At 37.5% G+C, this 19851-nt stretch overlaps 1 protein-coding gene across 1 annotated transcript in view; it reads right to left on the reverse strand.

Annotated features, from left to right (window-relative positions):
- The window catches only part of LOC130161155 (E3 ubiquitin-protein ligase RNF31-like), a 32627-nt gene that overhangs the window by 11215 nt on the left and 1561 nt on the right, over positions 1–19851 (reverse strand). Inside the window, exons 3-22 of the mRNA XM_056364190.1 lie at positions 18719–18865; positions 18326–18481; positions 18171–18227; positions 17448–17580; positions 16705–16866; positions 16406–16556; positions 15870–16021; positions 15304–15446; positions 14281–14523; positions 13275–13616; positions 11205–11390; positions 10859–11065; positions 9170–9343; positions 8465–8563; positions 7239–7328; positions 7010–7124; positions 5446–5558; positions 4303–4416; positions 3505–3553; positions 2548–2644 (exon numbers count right to left, since the gene is read on the reverse strand). Of these exons, the coding sequence (XP_056220165.1) occupies positions 2548–2644; positions 3505–3553; positions 4303–4416; positions 5446–5558; positions 7010–7124; positions 7239–7328; positions 8465–8563; positions 9170–9343; positions 10859–11065; positions 11205–11390; positions 13275–13616; positions 14281–14523; positions 15304–15446; positions 15870–16021; positions 16406–16556; positions 16705–16866; positions 17448–17580; positions 18171–18227; positions 18326–18481; positions 18719–18865 (2930 nt within the window). The remainder of the gene's footprint in view (positions 1–2547; positions 2645–3504; positions 3554–4302; positions 4417–5445; positions 5559–7009; positions 7125–7238; positions 7329–8464; positions 8564–9169; positions 9344–10858; positions 11066–11204; positions 11391–13274; positions 13617–14280; positions 14524–15303; positions 15447–15869; positions 16022–16405; positions 16557–16704; positions 16867–17447; positions 17581–18170; positions 18228–18325; positions 18482–18718; positions 18866–19851) is intronic.

Here is a 19851-nt window from a genome sequence, read left to right on the forward strand (position 1 = left end):
AATTTTTATGCCATGCTATACTATGACGTTTTTTTTTTTTTTTTTTACATTTTTATGCCATGCTATACTATGTTTTTTTTTACATTTTTATGCCATGCTATACTAAGACGTTTTTTTTGACATTTTTAATGCCATGCTATACTATGACGTTTTTTTGACATTTTTATGCCATACTATACTATGACATTTTTTTTTTACATTATTATGCTATGCTATACTATGACGTTTTTTGACATTTTTATGCCATACTATACTATGAGATTTTTTTTTGACATTATGCCATGCTATAACATGACGTTTTTTTGGGGGGTTTTATTTTTACATTTTTATGCCATGCTATACTATGACGTTTTTTTTTTTACATTATTATGCTATGCTATACTATGACGTTTTTTGAAATTTTTATGCCATGCTATACTATGACGTTTTTTTTTTTTTTTTTTACATTTTTATGCCATGCTATACTATGTTTTTTTTTACATTTTTATGCCATGCTATACTAAGACGTTTTTTTTGACATTTTTAATGCCATGCTATACTATGACGTTTTTTTGACATTTTTATGCCATACTATACTATGACATTTTTTTTTTACATTATTATGCTATGCTATACTATGACGTTTTTTGACATTTTTATGCCATACTATACTATGAGATTTTTTTTTGACATTATGCCATGCTATAACATGACGTTTTTTGGGGGGTTTTATTTTTACATTTTTATGCCATGCTATACTATGACGTTTTTTTTTACATTTTTATGCCATGCTATACCATGACGTTTTTTTTCACATTTTTATGCCATGCTATACTATGACGTTTTTCGGGGGGTTTTATTTTTACATTTTTATGCCATGCTATACTATGACTTTTTTTTTTGACATTATGCCATGCTATACTATGACTTTTTTTTTGACTTTTTTATGCCATGCTATACTATGACGTTTTTTTGGACGTTTTTATGCCATGCTATACTATGACGTTTTTTTTGACGTTTTTATGACATGCTATACTATGACTTTTTTTTTTGACATTATGCCATGCTATACTATGACGTTTTTTTTTTTAATTTTTATGCCATGCTATACTATGACGTTTTTTTTTTACATTTTTATGCCATGCTATACTATGACGTTTTTTTTTTACATTTTTATGCCATACTATACTATGACGTTTTTTGGGGGGTTTTATTTTTACATTTTTATGCCATGCTATACTATGACTTTTTTTTGACGTTTTTATGACATGCTATACTATGACTTTTTTTTTTTACATTATGCCATGCTATACTATGACTTTTTTTTTGACGTTTTTATGCCATGCTATACTATGACGTTTTTTTGGACGTTTTTATGACATGTTATACTATGACTTTTTTTTTTGACATTATGCCATGCTATACTATGACGTTTTTTTGGACGTTTTTATGCCATGCTATACTATGACGTTTTTTTGACGTTTTTTTTGACGTTTTTATGACATGTTATACTATGACTTTTTTTTTTGACATTATGCCATGCTATACTATGACGTTTTTTTTGACGTTTTTATGACATGCTATACTATGACTTTTTTTTTTGACATTATGCCATGCTATACTATGACTTTTTTTTTGACGTTTTTATGCCATGCTATACTATGACGTTTTTTTGGACGTTTTTATGACATGTTATACGATGACTTTTTTTTTTGACATTATGCCATGACGTTTTTTTGGACGTTTTTATGCCATGCTATACTATGACGTTTTTTTTGACGTTTTTATGACATGTTATACTATGACTTTTTTTTTTGACATTATGCCATGCTATACTATGACGTTTTTTTTGACGTTTTTATGACATGCTATACTATGACTTTTTTTTTTGACATTATGCCATGCTATACTATGACGTTTTTTTGGACGTTTTTATGCCATGCTATACTATGATGTTTTTTGACATTTTAAGCCATACTACACAATGACATTTTCATGACATACTATACTATGTCCTTTTTTGAAATTTTTATGCCTGACTATGCTATTATTTTTTGTCATTTTATGCCTTATTATACTAAGTTGTTTTTTGGACATTTTTATGACACACTATACTAAGTTGTTTATTGACATTTTATGCCATACTATAACATGACGTTTTTTTGACATTTTTATGCCTTACTATACTATGACATTTCTTTCACATACTATAGTATGACATTTTATTTACATACTTTACTATGGCATTTTTGTGACATACTATACTAAACCATTTTAGCATCAGACAGACACACCTGTACAGACTAGATGGCAAACATAGTGGAGCATTTATCAGCTACCAGTTGGACCTGAGACCTGAGCACACTGTACTGAAGCATAGTGTTGAGTTATATTAATGTTTTGATAGACTTAATCAAATACACAATTTTTCATCTATCTACTTGAAAAGCTTGTGCTAAATTCCACTATGTTAAAAGAGACAAAACAGACCATCTATAGACCATCGCTGTTGTGTCTGTCAATCTCAGGCAGATCACAGACACAGAAGCAGTAGTGTCAGACACTCACTCGCAGAGCCCAGCTTGTCCCGGCTGTGTTTGAATACCACACGGTGAATCAGTCTGCTGACCTCCTTCATCTTTCTGCTCCATTACACCACAAGAGTCTGGTTCAGAGAGGAGAGAACAAAGTCAATTACTGATTTAAGAAAATATTTTTGCATCAACAGCTGAATTAAAACAGATTGTATATTAATGGTTACAATTCAGGAAAACAATAAAGGTCTCATACGCAAGTGATACCATGGCATCACATCACTGAATATGGACACTACAGACTATGTGAAAAAGCGATGGATAAAAGAACTGGACATTGAAATAACTGAAGACATGTGGCTGCATGCTTGGGAAATACAGTCATCTTCCACCAACTCCCAGACCTGGAGAGACTTCCGATAGAAAAAACTTGATTTGTTTTTTTATCACTTCCAAACAGAAGTCTAAACAAACTAGCACTTGACTACGCAGCTGGAGGGAATGTGCAGTAATTATGGTTGATCATGCTCACGTCTTCTGGACTTCTCCCTCTATGCAGTCTTTCCTGGGTTTTAGTGTCAGTATAACACTCACATTCCTCTGACTTGGACAGACTTTTCATAACTACTGTAATATGTAATGTGCAATATTTCATTTTAAATTAGGCAAATTTGCCTTGGTATTTTGATCATCTCATGACCTCATGTCTGCTCTTTTCTTTTGTCTGTTTGATATTTGTTTGTTTCTTGCTTGCTGTTCTCATAACGTGGAAAACGTCAATTCATTAAACTAATAAAAAGTTAAAGGACAAAGATTGCAACTTTAAAAATGTAGTTTAAAAAGTTTAATCACATTTTTGTTTGAATTCCAGATTTTCCAGGATATGTTTGAACCTAGGGGAAATTTATCAAATGAAATATTTTCTGCACATGATGAAAGATTTATACAAGGAAAAAGATGATTTCAGCTGATGAATGAAAAGCTGTTTTACCACTTTGAGTTCCATTAGAAGGGTCTGTGTTGAACTCGACACCGCTCCTCTGGGGGGGAGAAAAGGAAAGTTAAGGCCTCAGTTAGAACCAAACTGATGATTCTACAATTAAATGAAACAAAATTAGGTTTGTCCACTCTAGAAATCCTAGGAGATCTAAAATTTCAGTTGTCAAGTAAGAGACAGTTTCCAGCAGGAGCTTACATCTAAAGGAAATGTAATTTGATGATATCTTACAACTGTTATCTGACATATAAACAGGGTTTTTGAAGCAGGACATAACACACGGGGAAGTTTCAAAAACTGGGCATGTCGGCCAAGGCATAAGTGAAAACAACATTTTTATATTAGTTACTATGGTATGTCATCGAGTAACCCTGAAATGTTGTTCTACAGAAAGAAAGTCAATCAACAATTTTTCCAACAAAAATTCCAAATGTTTTCTGATTCCAGCTACTCAGATTATGAGGTTTAGCTGCTTTTCTTTGTACTTTTAAAGACCTTTTTAATACCACACAAAATGAAATTTAATACCCATTTCACTGGCTTAAGCATGAAACATATCAATGAAAACCAGTAGGGATGGTAAGGCCTAGAATTACTCACCAAGTGCATAAATATACTGACAATTTAGTCTGTGCTAATTAATGAAATATTATTGGTTTTGGACTGATGTTCAGATGAAACAACCCATTTAAATATGTAACCTGTTTTCTGACACTATATGATGAATTAATCAAGAAAACAATGGTTAGCTGCAGCCCTGGTAATGACCCTAACCTGGAACAACATCCTCACCTGCAGCAGGGCCTGTAGTCTGGGCGGCTCCCAGTCTCTTAGATAGAAGAGACAGTCGCGAGGATGATGGGCGTGTAGACCAGTCATTTTGCACTGGGGTGTTTTACATCCCGTCTACAAGAGAAAAGCAAAATTGTATTTAAGATCTCGTCATAGCAGAGAAACCGCCCATCTGGGTTATAAACGGTCTCCTGGTCATTGCTGATGCTGACGACTGCTCAGTTCAGATACTACTGGACCTTAGTGTTGCGTTTCACACGATTGAACCATGGCAACTTGTTTAATCACCTTTAGAAGTGGGTTGGCATCTCTGATTTCGCCCTTGGCTTGTTCAAATCATATCTCAACCTAGCCCCAGTTTGTGTCACAGAAGAAATCATCTGTTTCTCTCAAGAAAATTCACCGGTCACAACTAGGGAAATGGGTTAAAATTGTCTTTTTTAATCATTCATTGGATGAAATATATTTCTCATCCAGATGGTTAGAAGAGTCTTTGAGGATGCTGAAAATACCATGTGATTTTAAACAACCTTCTGGGTCATGCATGTTAATTTGTTTTTAGAGAAGTGTTACCTCTATGTGAGGCAGCACAGCTGAATCTGAAACTATGAGTCAGCGGTGGTGGGTGAGCATCTGAACCTCCTCTTCCACAGAAAGAGCGAGCAAATTACTGATCCACACATGACCTAATGCGATGTTTCACAATGGCAGTGGTGGAATTCAAATGTATGCTCCAACATAAGAGAGGAGAAGATCGGTAATGCCTGATCCTCCAATGCCCATTTTACCTGTGGTGTGCCACAAGGCTCAGTTTTTGGTCCATTCTTGTTTTCAATATACATGCAACGATAAAATGAATGTAGATGACACCTAGCTCTAACAATTATAAGTATATTGTAACCATTGTTATGAAAAGTGCTATACAAATAAAGTTATTATTATGACCATTGCTGCACCTAACTGCTGATGTTAGAAGGTCAGAAATGTTCTGTTTCAGTGTCTCTGAAAACAAAGATATTGATTCTTCCAATACCAACAATTACTGCTTGAATAGCACATAAAACAAGCGGAGGACTGCATTAAAAACATGTATTTTGGTCAATGAGAGGTTCAAACTGTGATTCTTTTTTTTGCCGATCTCACCTTGTGGTAGGGGTTGTTGCAGCCGCTGCAGAACTGGTACCTGCACTGGGAGCAGCTGAAGTGCATGCAGCCGCCTTTCGTCAGAGCGTATTGGAACCTGCAGTGAGGACAGGCTGCAAGAGGACACCACATCCTCGTGAATTCATTTACTCCAAATATTGCGTAAAGAATAGCATTTGTTTCATTTAGGAAACAACAAGAGCTTCATGAGCCAGGGTAGCTGTATCGGAAAACATGAGTCAGCGGTGATGACTTTCCGCAGAAAGTCTGAGCAGTTTACTGAACTAAACATGATCTAATGTTTTCTAACCTTTAAAAATCCCTAGTGCATCAAAAGTAAAAATAATTACAACACAGCTTGATCCTTAAGAGTGCTATAAGATTAAAGCTGCAACTAACGACTGTTCAATTAATCTAATGGATTAAATGTTTGTGAAATGACAGAAAATAGTGAAAACATGCCCGTCACATTTTCCTCTAATGGTCAAAAGCCCAAAGATAACCTGTTCACAAACATATAAGACAAAGAAAAGCATTAAATTACAAGCTGGAACTGGAAATTTTTATCAGTTTTGCCATTTACTGACTTTAAATTATTTCAACGATTAATTGATTGTCAAAGTAGTTGGGGATTATTTCTGTGCTAATCTACTTTTCATTAATCGTTTTAACTACTACATACAATGACATTGTTGGTTTCTTATTATTGATAACCTGTAAGCATCATTTTAATGTTGCATTTGTCCAGATGACTGCTTTGTATAACTGTAATCGTCAATAAAGCTGCAACGATAAACAATACAATAAAACATTAGCATTTATTAGCTAAATTCCCACACATTTGATAGTTGCAAGGTTCTAGAAATGTGACAATTCACTGCTGTTCTTGGTCTTAAATTATAGTAAATTGAATATTTATGGGTTCTGGTTTGTTGGTCGGAGAAACAAGATATCTTATGATGTTACTTTCTGCCTTAGGATCTCGTGATTGAAGTGTTTTATACTGTAGATCAAATAATTAATCGAGAGAGTAGTTGGCCGATAAATAATCATTAATTACAACCTTTATCTTAAAAGTATTTAGGAACTTTAGATATAAAATTAAAGTTTAGAATATACTACAATATTCTCCTCAAGTTAAGTACAAATTCTTCAAAATTGTACCAAAGTACCGTCATGGAATTAGTTATTTTCCAATTGTTCCACCTAATGCATTTTTAATCAATAATGGGTTTTATGCACTGTGACTAAATAATAAAATAAGAGTGATTCAAAAATCACCATCAGACAGAGGGAGGAAAAGTGCTGCATATCTTTGTGCAAGTAGAAAGAAAATATCTTAAAAATTATGTAACTTTGTAACAGGCCAAAAGAAAATTGTGTTAAAGGGCAAAAACGCTGGTCTCTGAAGAAGTGGGTCAACTCAGTGCCAACAATGAACAATGAGGAAACAGTATAAATAAACACGGTGGTGGGTGAGGTTCACGGAAGTATAAACAGAGGGAAAAATGCTGAAATGAAACTTGTGGTTGTGGTTTTAGGTAAAGTCTGTGGCGAGCCTCACTGATGCCGTTGTCTCTCAGGTAGCCGGCCAGGCCCTGCCTCTGGTACTCGGGATCGTTCTCCCTCTTCCACTGCTGGAACTGTTCACAGGACAGATCCTGGTGCTGAGGCTCCCACTGGGACCAGAGAGGAAGTTAGTTCACGGTTCAGAAAGTTTCCAGGTGATTTAAGATGAGCTGGATGACTCCTACATGTGATGAAGACTGGTAAAAATCAGGACTAAGACTCACAGGTTTCTTGCACTGAGCGCAAAAACTTTTCCGGCATGACAGGCAGGTGACCTTCAGCTGGTCTCCATCATTGATAAACCCAGAGGTGCACTGATGAAGACAGAGGAAGGAGACATGTTGATCATTTCACGTAAATATGCATCATAAACACATATTCCAGTGTAGTTTAAACGTCTCCTATTATTTGTGTATGTTTTTATTTATCTATTTATAATTCTCCTCATGTTTTAAAAAGTGTTGATGCTCACATGGCGTTGAGTTTGTTGACGTTCATTCTCTCTTTAATAAAAAAGATAATCACATAATTTATTGAAGTGTTGAATATTAACTGTTAACGATGTATTAACCTTTATAATTGCATGTGACCAACTTTTCTAAAAGGCAAGTAATGGAAACGTCCATTGGAGGTGTCTCCCTTAGAGAAGACAATCAAAGTGTCGTGATGGAGGAGGATTTCCCTCAACCTGGCAACCCAAAAGTTCTTCTTATTAATGGGTTATAATTGATCTATAAATAATTAGTTATCAAAACTTTGAACAAATTAAAAGCATTAAACAAGCAAAAAGGGCCTTGGTTACTCCAACGTTAAACACCATCGGTAAAGGAGCGGAGAGAGTCACTGTAGGAATGTATAATATATAAATATAAAATACACAGTTTCATTTTGGTACAACTAAAAATCTGCTGCAGAGAAACTTTCAGCTCCACCTAACGGGGAAGAAATGTAAACAGGAAATGCCAGAAAAAAAACATCGCTAGATAAGAGGTGGATTTGAAGACCAATAATGTGTCAGTCCGTCTACTACTACTCTGAACTACTACTACTAAATATATAGTTTGTTTTTTTTAAAAAAGCTCAGTTAAAAATAAACTGGAGGAAATAGTGCATTTGCTGAGGACTATTTTCAGCTGCAGATTAATCCACATTTACCTCCACTGAGTATTTGTGGCAGCAGGACTGTGTACGTTGGACTGAGTCAAAATAAAATACAGTGTGTGTGTGTGTGTGTGTGTGTGTGTGTGTGTGTGTGTGTTTATTAAATGAAGGAAAAAGTCTTTACATTAAACTCCAAGCAGCCAAACGGAGCCAAAAACAAAAAAAATAGCTAGTATGAAAAACATGGTATCCAAATTACACACGGAGGAGGAAATCAGATTGTGAGAAGCTGATAAGAGCCACAGGGAAGAACAAGCGGACCGGTTCTCGATGTCGGGGAGGAACTCACATGACAGCACCAGAGGAACTTTGGGTCTTTCATGAGAGCGTGCTCCGTCAGTTTTTTATGAAACAGATCGTACACCTCTGTCTCCAGGCAGTCCCGCAGCTGGAAAAACAACATGCTACTACTTTACTGTTCAAAGCAAAACACAAACAAAACAGGAGGAATATATATAATAATATAATAATAAGGAAATTACATTTGCTTTTAAGACTCAATGAGCACAAATTTAAAAGCTGCTCTAAAAGCTGTTTTGGTGATATCTCAGCGACGTCTTCAGGGAATTTCTTCAAAGTTAGTACAAACATTTACTTGCACGAAAGGTGATTTGGGTCATTTTGGTGGTGAAATGTCAAAGGTCAAGGTCACGGTGAACTCATAAAACAACGTTCTTGTGATATATCAGGAACGTCCAGAGGGAATCTCATTACATCTGGTACAAACATTCACTTGGACTCAAGGATGAACTCATGGATTCATACACTACTTATGACGCAGTATAACACAAATGTCTATGCAGATAAAATAATGAAGTGATGATATTCTATATCCAACATGGTCAAAGGTCAACTTCACTGTCACATTATAACGTTCTGCAAAAACACCATTCATCAACGCTGTAACATGGCGGAGGCAGACAACCGCGTCAATCTGAACCCGTGTTGGAAAAACACGAACAAAAAACCACAGTGTTCCTCTTTCTCAGTTCACCTGTATGTCCAGCGTGGAGAAGTAGCTGTCCAGTTGTTCTGGGTCGTTGATGTCGGGCTCGCCGCAGACGGGACACACCATGTCTCGGATGTGTTTGTCTCTCACAGCGATGGTGAAGTGCTGCCCGAAACACTCGTGGCAAACTGAGCACTGACAGGAAGTCAGAGATTGCATCTGAAACACAGAGAGAACAAGAAAAAGAAGAGATGAACAGCTGCGTATGAATGGCTGAACTCCTGCTTTTAAAAGAAAATGTATCTAATATATATATGTAGTGCTTCAAATTATTGATCAATTTGCTAATTATTTAGTCGATTTTTGTCAAAAAATGATTATTTGATTAATTTTCTGTCAAAATAAGCATTTTAGCTCTACTTCAAAACAAGAGTTGAGTTCTTGTATCACAATCTAGAGTTTATAAACTTTATTTTTGTGTTAGGTAATAAAACTTGATACAATAGATGGATTAAAGAAGTGTCAAAATCTATGAGATAGTATACATTGAGGTGTTATTAAATTTAAAACATGTGGCATGCATACTGTATATTAAAATAATTTGCATGGAACATGTTTGCATGTTCTGTTTCCTTATTAAACAACTACTGGGTCATTCCCTGTCAAATCAGATACGGTTGTTGTTGCAACGTCTCAGATATAATTTCATTTGACAGCCTCAATAAAACTTCTCGGAAGCAAATAATATGTTGAGCCTCAACAAACTTTGTAGGATAACATATCAGACAAACATACTCTCTGTATGACTCAACTATTAAAAGTTTGTACTGCATGCCTATTGATTTTCTATAAGGTCATGGATTTGGGAAAAGTTCTTAAGCGAAAGTGATGACATTATAAACCCGTTATTTTTCTTCAAATGTAATTTATTTTTTATTTTGGCAATATTTCAAGTCTTTACCACTAATGAACATGAAGATATTATGAATAAAAGAAAGCGTCTCCAAATAATTATTTTTTTAATTATCTAATTAAAAATAATTATTATTTGATCTCCAATTAAGTGGACGAATACAGGTCCTTAAGCTAATAACAAACGAATTATAATAATTATCATCTTTTGTGTATTTATTGAACACACCCATCCAACATTAATCGTGCTGGTGGAAAAAGTAAGTGAACCCTTGGATTTAATAACCGGTTCCTTTGGCAGCGATAACCTCAAACCAGCTCTTCCAGTAGCTGCCGATCGGAGCTGCTCATCGTTCAGGAGGAATTTTGGACCTTTCTTCCTGCACTTCCTGCTCCAGCTCAGAAATATTCTCAGGATGGGAGAGAAGCCACAGAACTAAATACTTTCCATATTTTCATTTATAGACAGTTTTGTCTGTTTGACTGTGGACTGGACTGATGAATATTTCAACTCTTTGAGCCTTTCAGCTTAATGCAAATCAACTATTCTTCAGCCAAAGTCGCCGGAGATCAACAGATGTTTCTTGTGAAAAGCGAACTCAATACTGGTGTATTCAGTATGGACGAGAACAATTCGGTGATTGTGTTATTTGCTGAATTAGACTGTGTGTGTGTTTGTTTTGCACAAAACGAAGATGGTGGATTTGATTGTGAACTGTGGGAATGTTTACGAGCTGCAGCGCTCACACAGCAGAAACTGTGAACCTACAACCTGCAGCTTCATCTTTAAACCTCTGGCAGGGGAACGTTCCCGTGACTCACCTTGATGCGGGGAAAGATGGACAGACAGCAGGGGCACTCATTGTTGAGGAGACGCCTGATGAAGTCTTTGTCATGTGACTCCTTCACAGCTTGCACCACGTCCTCCAGGGAGTAAGTGACGCCTGGCTCCTGGAGCAGCGACAGCACGAGCTCACAGCGCCCCCAGCTGGGCAGGTCGTACAACGCCAGCAGACGTCTGCACATCCTCTGAGAGGAGCGAGCGAGGACGAGAAGGTGGAGTCAAAAACAGAATCTAAAATAAACACTACACACACGTCATTCCCATTAAAGCACAGGTACAAAGTGTACACACTAAATCCCCTGAGGTCATTTGCCGCAGACGAACCTGTTTGTCTGGGTGCTTTGGATCAATCGGCGGCTCGGGCTGGTCGGTCCAGATACGCTGGTGGAAAGGCTCCAGGAGGGGGCGCTGAAGCAAAGACAAAGCCCCTTTGACTTCACCTCCGCTCTGCCGCAGGGCCTCCTCACACATGACCACATCCCTGAAACCCAGAGAGTGGAGCTCCCTCATCTGGACAGAGACACACAAACAGGAAGGGGATTTACAGATATACGTTCACAGTAATCATCTTTGTGTCACAGAAAACATAAACGTTTATTTCTTAATTCTACAGGTGAGTCCCGAGTTTCCAAAGATACCAAATATGTCAGGCTGAATTTTGGGGAAAATTAGCAGCTAAGATTAAGCAATAATTTTAAAAAAACTTTGTTGTACAATCCAAAGTTTGTAAAAGTCTCTACTGACTCTCACCTGTTGCTGGTTTTAGAGGGCAAAAAGCAAGGAAAAAGAATTTGACAACTTCAATTTTTAGCTCTTAATTCAGTTCATTAAATTGGGGCAAGATGAATATTGGGTGCTTGAAATGGCGTTTTTGAAAAGAGGGAAAATTCCTCCCTCTAAATTCAGATTTCCAGTTTTCAAAGTAAAATATTTCAGTGAAATAAATCCGAAATAATTTTGTATTCAGGCGTGATTACATTTAAAAATCAGATGTGGGGGATAGAAATTATTTGTTTCCACAGATACATGCCAGTAATTTGTCATTTAACAAACGCAATGTAAACAAACATTCTTGAACTTGTAAGTGTCGTGGTGGTCAAACATCTAAATAAAGATTGTTTCTAAATTACTTCAAAAATATCTGTAAATACTGTAACCACACGCATGTAGCTCTCTCTTTATCAACACTTCCTCCCCGGTGTGAACTCTCCTTTGTGTGAAGATATACGACTTTCCTGACCCTTCATTTCTGCACTCGGTTTAAAAAGTTTCCTTTTTGTCTTAATGTCAGTTTGGAATTTACGCACTCTACTCATTAACCAGAGACAAAGAGGGCGGCCATGCAGCACTCCTACATATCACTCCTACCAGCGCCGCACAGACTCTCTTTGTTCTGACTTTATCTTTCAAGGGCAGAAAACTAGAGACACTCAGGAGACGTCCTGTTTTCTCACAGTTTTGTTTCATCTGTAGAAAAACCTCCCTTCAACCTCACGTCACCTGTTGAGACACAGCACCCCCCCCGTGTACCTGTCCATGCATGAACAAAGAGACCGACGCTCTCTGTTTTTCTGACTATAGTAAAAAAACTCTTTCAAAATAAAGGTGTGGAGAATTTATTATCTGGCTATGACTGTAATAAACTTTGTATGAAAGCATTTTGAGGAACTTTTAAATGTTATCAACATAAGTAAACAATGATGTGACATAATATTGATTTATAAGCTTTGTTTACATATTTTATTGCTCATTTTAGACTCTTTTATTAAGTAAAAGTTCCCTTTACAGCTGCTTATTTTGTCAACATTTAACATTAGAGAACTTAAGCTTCTTTTGTTAAATTAAATAAAGGTTTTGTAGAAGAAGTTTTATTATAATATATAATCTATTTATCTAAGTGAGGTATCAAAAATAGCACTGTTGTTGAGTATTGGTACTGAATCTCAGGCATGGTACCTCAAGTATTTGAGTCATTTAATCAATTACCATTTTGATAATCAGCTGATAACAAATTGATCATATGAATTAGTCAATCGTCAATCACTGCCTTTCTTAAGGTCTTTAGTGTTTCCACAGGTCACTTCAAAGTGAGGCCTAAAAGCAATATTTCATTTTCTGTCAGGATAGCTGTGAAGTCATGCCCTGGCCGGGACATTTAGCAATCACCACGGCAACCAGGTTGTAGTAGTAGTAGTACACAGACCCTGGTTCTACGCTCACAAACAATATGATAACAGAAAAACTTACATTTGTACCACGTTTGTGTCTCTTTGAACTTTGGTTCAGTCTCTTGTTTACTCGTGAGATTTAAACAGTTTCCAGGTTTGTGACTGTGATCGAAAGTGTTGAAGAACGGTATCTGGGTGTTTGTGGTCAACAGGTTAACTTTCCTACCTTGACCTGTCGGTCTCTCAGCAGCTGTGTCACGGCCCTGTCGGTGTCTCCTCCCGCTGCTAACCACGCCAGCTTGGCTTCAGCTCTGGACAGCTTCACATCTTCACCTGTGGCGTTAGGGCCGCTCTCCTCCGACTCCTCTCCGTCTTTCTCCACCACGGGTAGTATCCCACAATCCCCTGCTCTGTAGTTTAGCTGGACGGACGCTGCCATGGCGCAGATTTCATCCAGCAGGTGAGGCAGCTCGGACGTCAGCCAATCACAGGGGTTGATGTTGCTGCCGCCGCACATGCAGAGGGCTGCGTACACCTCCTCTGGGCTGACGCCTCGCTTTTCTGCTTCCTAGGGAGAAGAAACAGAATGAATCCTCGTTTGGAGACTCCACTTCTGGATTTAATCAATTCTGCTGCACATTTTTCACTATTTTCTGACGATTCATCAATTAAATCAAGAAAACAATCAGCAGATTAATCAATGATGAAAATAACTTAGTTGCAGCCCTTCTTACAGCAAGTTTAATTTGTTTTTGCGCCAACAAGCACATAAACAATCACATCCCACCCTACAATTAATGCTCTGTGTTTTACCACTGCAAATAAATAAGGGTTTGATAATCTGCTGCTTATTTCTCTGTTTAAAAAGTTAATTATTTGTTATATAAAATGTCAGAAAATCGGGAGAAATTGAAAACAATTCAAGTCCAAAAACCTGAAATATATTCAATTTACAATGATATAAAAAATGCTCTTCCCTGTTTTAAATTACAGTAAATTAAATTTCAGTTTTGGACAGTCGGTGGAGCTAAAAAAAAAAAAAACTATCTGAGGAAGTCAACTCTGGAAAATTCTTTTCCCTTCATCATTTTTTAAAATATTTAATAGTTTGAGAAAATGATCTGCAGATTTTATTGTTTCAGAGCTCACTGTTGTGCTCACTTTGACTGTTGACTGCAGAGCAGAGCAACAGCATTTTATTTATTTTACGATGTAATTGTGTGAAGACTAACTCTGATCTGGTGAATGAGGGTGAGTCCGTCGTCCCTCATCGTCTTCTGTCTCTTCAGCTCCAGGTTCATTCTGGGCTTCGGCAGCGGCTTCCCGCCGGGCTGAGGTTGATCCTTGGTGATGGACGGAGTCTGCTGAAGAGACTCGGGCAGAGAATCGCCAGGAGAGTCTTTACAGGGCAGGTTGCACATCTCACACACCAACGTGGGCTTGGTGTTCACGTAGGTGCAAAACTGACAAGTCCACTGTGAGAGAGAAAGAAAAGAAAGAAGAAAAAAGACATTTAGACAAGAAATTTAGATAAAAAAATATATAAGATGCCTTAAAAGAAAATACCAAAATAAAGATATTTAAATATACACTATATTAAAAAGGAAAAAAGGCAGCAGCGTCGCCTCAACAGTGATTGAAATCATCATATTATAGTAAATCAAACTCTGTTATAAAAGAGAAATACAAGCCTCCAAATATGATCCCCTGAGCAGTAAATGCTCTTCATTCTAACACATCTTCATTCTTCATGTTGTTGTTTGTCTAAACTTTTGTTATTCACCCTTTGTTTTATTCTGGATAGCGTGCACAGTTCCAGCATTTCTATTGTCTTCAATCGTCTCATTCTGTTTTTATTGTGTTTTTGTTTTTAAGCTGTGTTGCTGCAAAAATTTATTACCTCTCGTGGGACAATAAAGATCTGGACCGAACTGAACTGATATCAAAATGATTGTTGCTTCATTTTCCGACAGCAGACTAATTGAATCATGAACCAGTTGTTTCAGAGCAGCTGTGGATTAATGGGAAGTGCATGACGCTGGTTTTTTGGAGTTTAAATGTCTTGTCCTGCTGCTTCACTTTTAACTTTTTTAATGTTTTTCTTGTGAGTCTCGCAGCTTTGTGCATCTTAACAGCTATAAAATAAACTTACATTTCCATTCAGATTGTGTATCTTCAGTAGAAATCTTGATGATTTTGTTAGTACCTTGGCATAAACGACTCAGAAGGTAATAAACAGCAGCACTGAGACAAACCTTGTCTCCAGTATCAGTCAGGGACCCTGGGTTGGACGACACTGGGGCGACGGGCGGCCGAGTGGCCAGACGGGGGCGCTCACACACCTCACACAGGATGCTGCTGCCTTGATTTACAACAGTGCAGCTCTTACACTGCCACTCTGAGGAATCACACACAGGCACAACAACAACAACAACAGTGTTACTGCTCCGCCGCTTCATACAGTAACTGTTTCCTCATGTCAGCTACGTGACATTATACTTTCATTTTCCAGTGATTTGTTTTTTAGATTTATTGCTGATTGTTTACAAGCTTGTAAATGTAATCTTCTCCAGGCTAAATTAAGGTGGAAAAGTAATGAGCTCTTCTAGATTTAGAATAGATTCATTGCAAAGTTGTATCTTTTAAATTATAGTATTTCTCATCTGTTGTATTTGTTTATTTCACCATTTTTTGTACTTTTATTTGTCTAATCCTATTTCATCGTAGTGCCAAAATGTTTTCATCTCTTCGTCTCAGCACTAACTTTCTTCTGAAACAAGCTGCATGAATTAAGTCCACCGTCTCTGTGTCGAAGTCTCACCTGTGTTTGGTGACGTAGGAACTGACATGGGACTCTCCTGAACGGTGGATGCAGCCGTGGCGAGTCGAGGCCGTTCACAGGTGGAGCAGAGAACAGCTCGCATCTCGTTCACTGTGGTGCAATGAGCGCACTCCCAGGGCGACAGAGAGGGACTGAAAGACCACAGAGAAAGAATACGATTATATTTAAAAGGTATAGTTTAGCTACCACTCACAATGTGCTGCTCTCCCTCCTTTAACGCCGCAACTTCTTGCTGGATCTATATTCATGTCGGTGATCCAGTGAGAGACGTTTGACAAACATAAACTTGCAGGAGTAAATTAAAAGAATAAGTACAAAGCATAAAAGCAAAGCTAAGCTTGCTTAAAATGTTTGTGGAGGACTATTAATACTGTTTATTTATATAATCCTGTGACCTTATTAACATCACCACCACTCTGATGGAGTGAACCAGACAGTAAAAGGCGTTTAGTATCATCACATGTTTCCAGTGAAGTTCACTGAAGTTCCTTTTTTTCCCTCCTCCTCCTCCTCACCTGGATGTTTTGGCAGGTGAGACGATCGTTCTGTTGTGTCCTTTGCGGTCGGGGTGAGAGTGGAAGAGCTTGTCACAGTTCACACACAATCTCTGGACACAGGTGGAGCAGTGAGCGTAGACAGCAGAGATGCCACAGATACTGCAGCTCTCTTTAAAACACACACACACACACACACACACACACACACACACACACACACACACACACACACACACACACACACAAAAACTACGAGTTAAAAAAAGAAGACCACAGGAAAAACTTCCTGCTTTAAAGCCTGCTGTGATGCGACATACCCTGGTTGGTTTTCTGTAATTTGTCCCTCTTGTGATTGGCTCTGGAGGGATGGCGGTGGAAGAGGATATCACACGCGTCGCAAAAGGCTTGATTGTCGCAAGACGGGCAAACCAGAGACGTGGCGCTGCCACACAAATTACACTCGCTGGCTGCAAGAGGGCCTGGAGACAAAGGCAGAAAACCAATATTCAGTGTGACTGGTTAAATTATATTGGGATTTTAACGTCACCTGTGCTGGTCAGTGACTTGAATCGTGTCCGCAGAGTATCTGTGGGTCACTTTCACCTCCGGCCCAGGTATAATTAAAGCTGGCTCGTCCTCCTGTGATTTAAATCCCGTACAGTGCAACATCCCTGTATTTTAAAGTGGATGTCTGAGCTGCTTGTCCTATTTCACCTACTTTACTTTTTGATTTGAAATTAAGTTTGTGTGAGAATTGACTAAATCAGAATTGTTTTTATTGATCTTATAGTTAGAAACATGTCAAGTTCAACATATGGATTTCTTTGGAAACCAATAATGATGAAAGAAAGAAGCCGTCAGGAGAGCAAGACCCCATAAAGTTACAGACAATATCCTGTTATTTTGTGATGGTTAAAAAGCTGTCCAGTGATTATTTAATTTCCAACATCCTCCTTTATTTAAATCCCGTCTGAATGAGGTTAAACTGTAAATTTGTGGCATCAAAAGACTCTAAACGACAAACGGCTAAAGCAGGTGGTTAGGTGTGGCTGCAGCTCACCTGTTGATGATTTCAGGGGCTGTGCTACGAGGTGCGGGGCGGGTTTAGGCGAAGGAGAGAGCACCTGGGGTTTGTCTCCAAGCTGCTGCTCCTCTCCCGGTGGGACCGCCACAGAGTCAATCACCACCGTGTCCTAAAGGAAACAGCATCGCAGTGAATCCTCTTTTCACTGGATGGATGAAGGCTGCAGCTCAGTATGACGACCACAGTGTATGATCGTATGTGTTTTTACTTTGATTTGAAGATTTACAGAACAGATACAGGAATATGAAAAATAAACCTTGGAAATAATCCCACCCAAAATATATATTTCAATTGATTTTATTTATTGATGTATTTTATGATCTCTTTATGAGCGTGCTGTAAAATGTGGTATATCTTCTGTTTAACTTCATCAGCGACGATTATTCAACAAAAACATGTGAATCAACATAAAGTTAATGTTTTTATTCTGTTATTTTTCCAGGAGCTTGGATCAAACTCTATAAAGCACCACAGTATAAAACATCAATTTAATAAAACCAAATGTACAATGTTCAGGATCAAATTTAATAAGAAATACAGCAATTGACTAAAAACAATGAAATACCATTAGATATAAATATCAACACACAAATATAAAAACTATTTTGTAGATTACAGATCGAGTTGTGAAGTAATATTATAATAATGAGGGTAGATGCGCAAAAAATGTGTAAAGCTACTGAAAATGTTTGTACAGACCTGCTGCATGAGAAATGGGAGGATGTCTTTGAAGGTTTCTAGGTGAGGATGGGTGCCCTAAACAAACGGAGACATAACAAATGGAATATGTTGAATCCCTCGCGCAGAAACCACTGATCAAGCAATTAGACGACCGACTACACACGAATACGCACCTTAATGATCATGTCCACCTCCGTGCGTAAGGTCATGACCTCCAGCGTCACTGCAGCCACTTTCTCAGCATCTGGTTCGCTGACTTCATCTGGGAAACTGAGGCCATCTATCTGCTGGTTGGTGTAACCGTAGAGAAAGAGGACTCGCCGCCCTCCCTGCCAGAGGAAATCAGGGTTGAGCGCTTTTGTTTCAGTAAGTTGGACGACCTTCACACTTTATCTTGGCAATATACGCCCCGGTGAGTTAATCATTATACTTGCGTCCTCATTTTAAAATGTTAATTTCTGCAACACATTTTGCACCAAAAAGCTTCAATCTTCAATTAAAAGTCTCACTCAAAGCAGAATTACAATGAAATGTGTTTAAGACAGAAGTATCTTAACTTCGCTCACCTTGATGGCGTCCACCGTGGTCCTGAAGACGGGGTTGTTGTGCTTGACGCTCCTCCAGTATCTGGGCCTGGCAGGGCAGGTCAGGTTACAGCCGTACTTCTCCAGGATACTCAAGGCCTTGATCAGTCTACTCAAAGACTCCAGCGCCTGATGCAGAGATAAAGTTACTGGGTTAGTGATGTCATTATGGTTAGTACACTTATAAAAAGGCTACGGTCAACTGTTAACCAACATTTAACCACACATTTTTGACTTCCAACAGTGAATTAGTTGCTGTGATTTAGCAACAAATATCCTAAATATGAAAGTAGTTGATACAGCTTTTCTGGCAAAACACGTAAAATAATGTGTAAAATAATTTTTTTGTTTATTTTCTTATTTTTGTGTAATTTTCATTCTTATAAAAGTTTTTATTTGATTAGAATTCAAAAGATTGTGTCATTTATTTAAATTCTGACAAGTATAGTCAAAAAAATGTTTCTTTTGAGTCTTAATTCTTCTTTTTCATCTAAATTTTCTTCACGTTTTACAACTTTTAGGAAAAATCTTAAAGAAACAAAAACAGACATTTTATCACATATCAGCAGATTACATCAGTTACTTGAAATTTAAATCCTGAAAAACTGTCTCAATTTGTCGATACTTTATAAAGACTGCGGTTAAAACTAAACAAAATGACTTATAATATGATTTCATTTACTTTAAAAAGGTGTGGGATACCGATGTCGCTCTGTTTGTTATCTACACAGGTAGTTTATAAGGTATTAAGACTCTGTTGTGAGTTAGTTTTGGAGATTTTCTGCCCTCTAGTGGTCAGAAATGAATCGGTGTAGATGTAGATAAAGACAAGTCTGTTAACGGATGAGACTCATTTTCTGGTGCTTCATGTATATTTTCGAAGGAAGAAAAATGTTTCTCACGGTTCATCTGCCCCTGAAATAATTTATCCGCCAGTGTTTTATTATATTTCACACGTAAATTAACTATTTTCTTGATGTTTGAAGTGAAAATGGCAACAAAACATCACATATACATTCCTTCTTTTAGGTTTTAGTTTCACAATAAAATTAGGAAAACTTAGGTTCAGTTCATTGTATGTTAGAAAAGTTTCACACAGCACCACAGGATCAGTT

The sequence above is a fragment of the Seriola aureovittata genome, chromosome 20 (assembly GCF_021018895.1).
Source record: "Seriola aureovittata isolate HTS-2021-v1 ecotype China chromosome 20, ASM2101889v1, whole genome shotgun sequence".
NCBI classification, from domain to species: Eukaryota; Metazoa; Chordata; class Actinopteri; order Carangiformes; family Carangidae; genus Seriola; species Seriola aureovittata.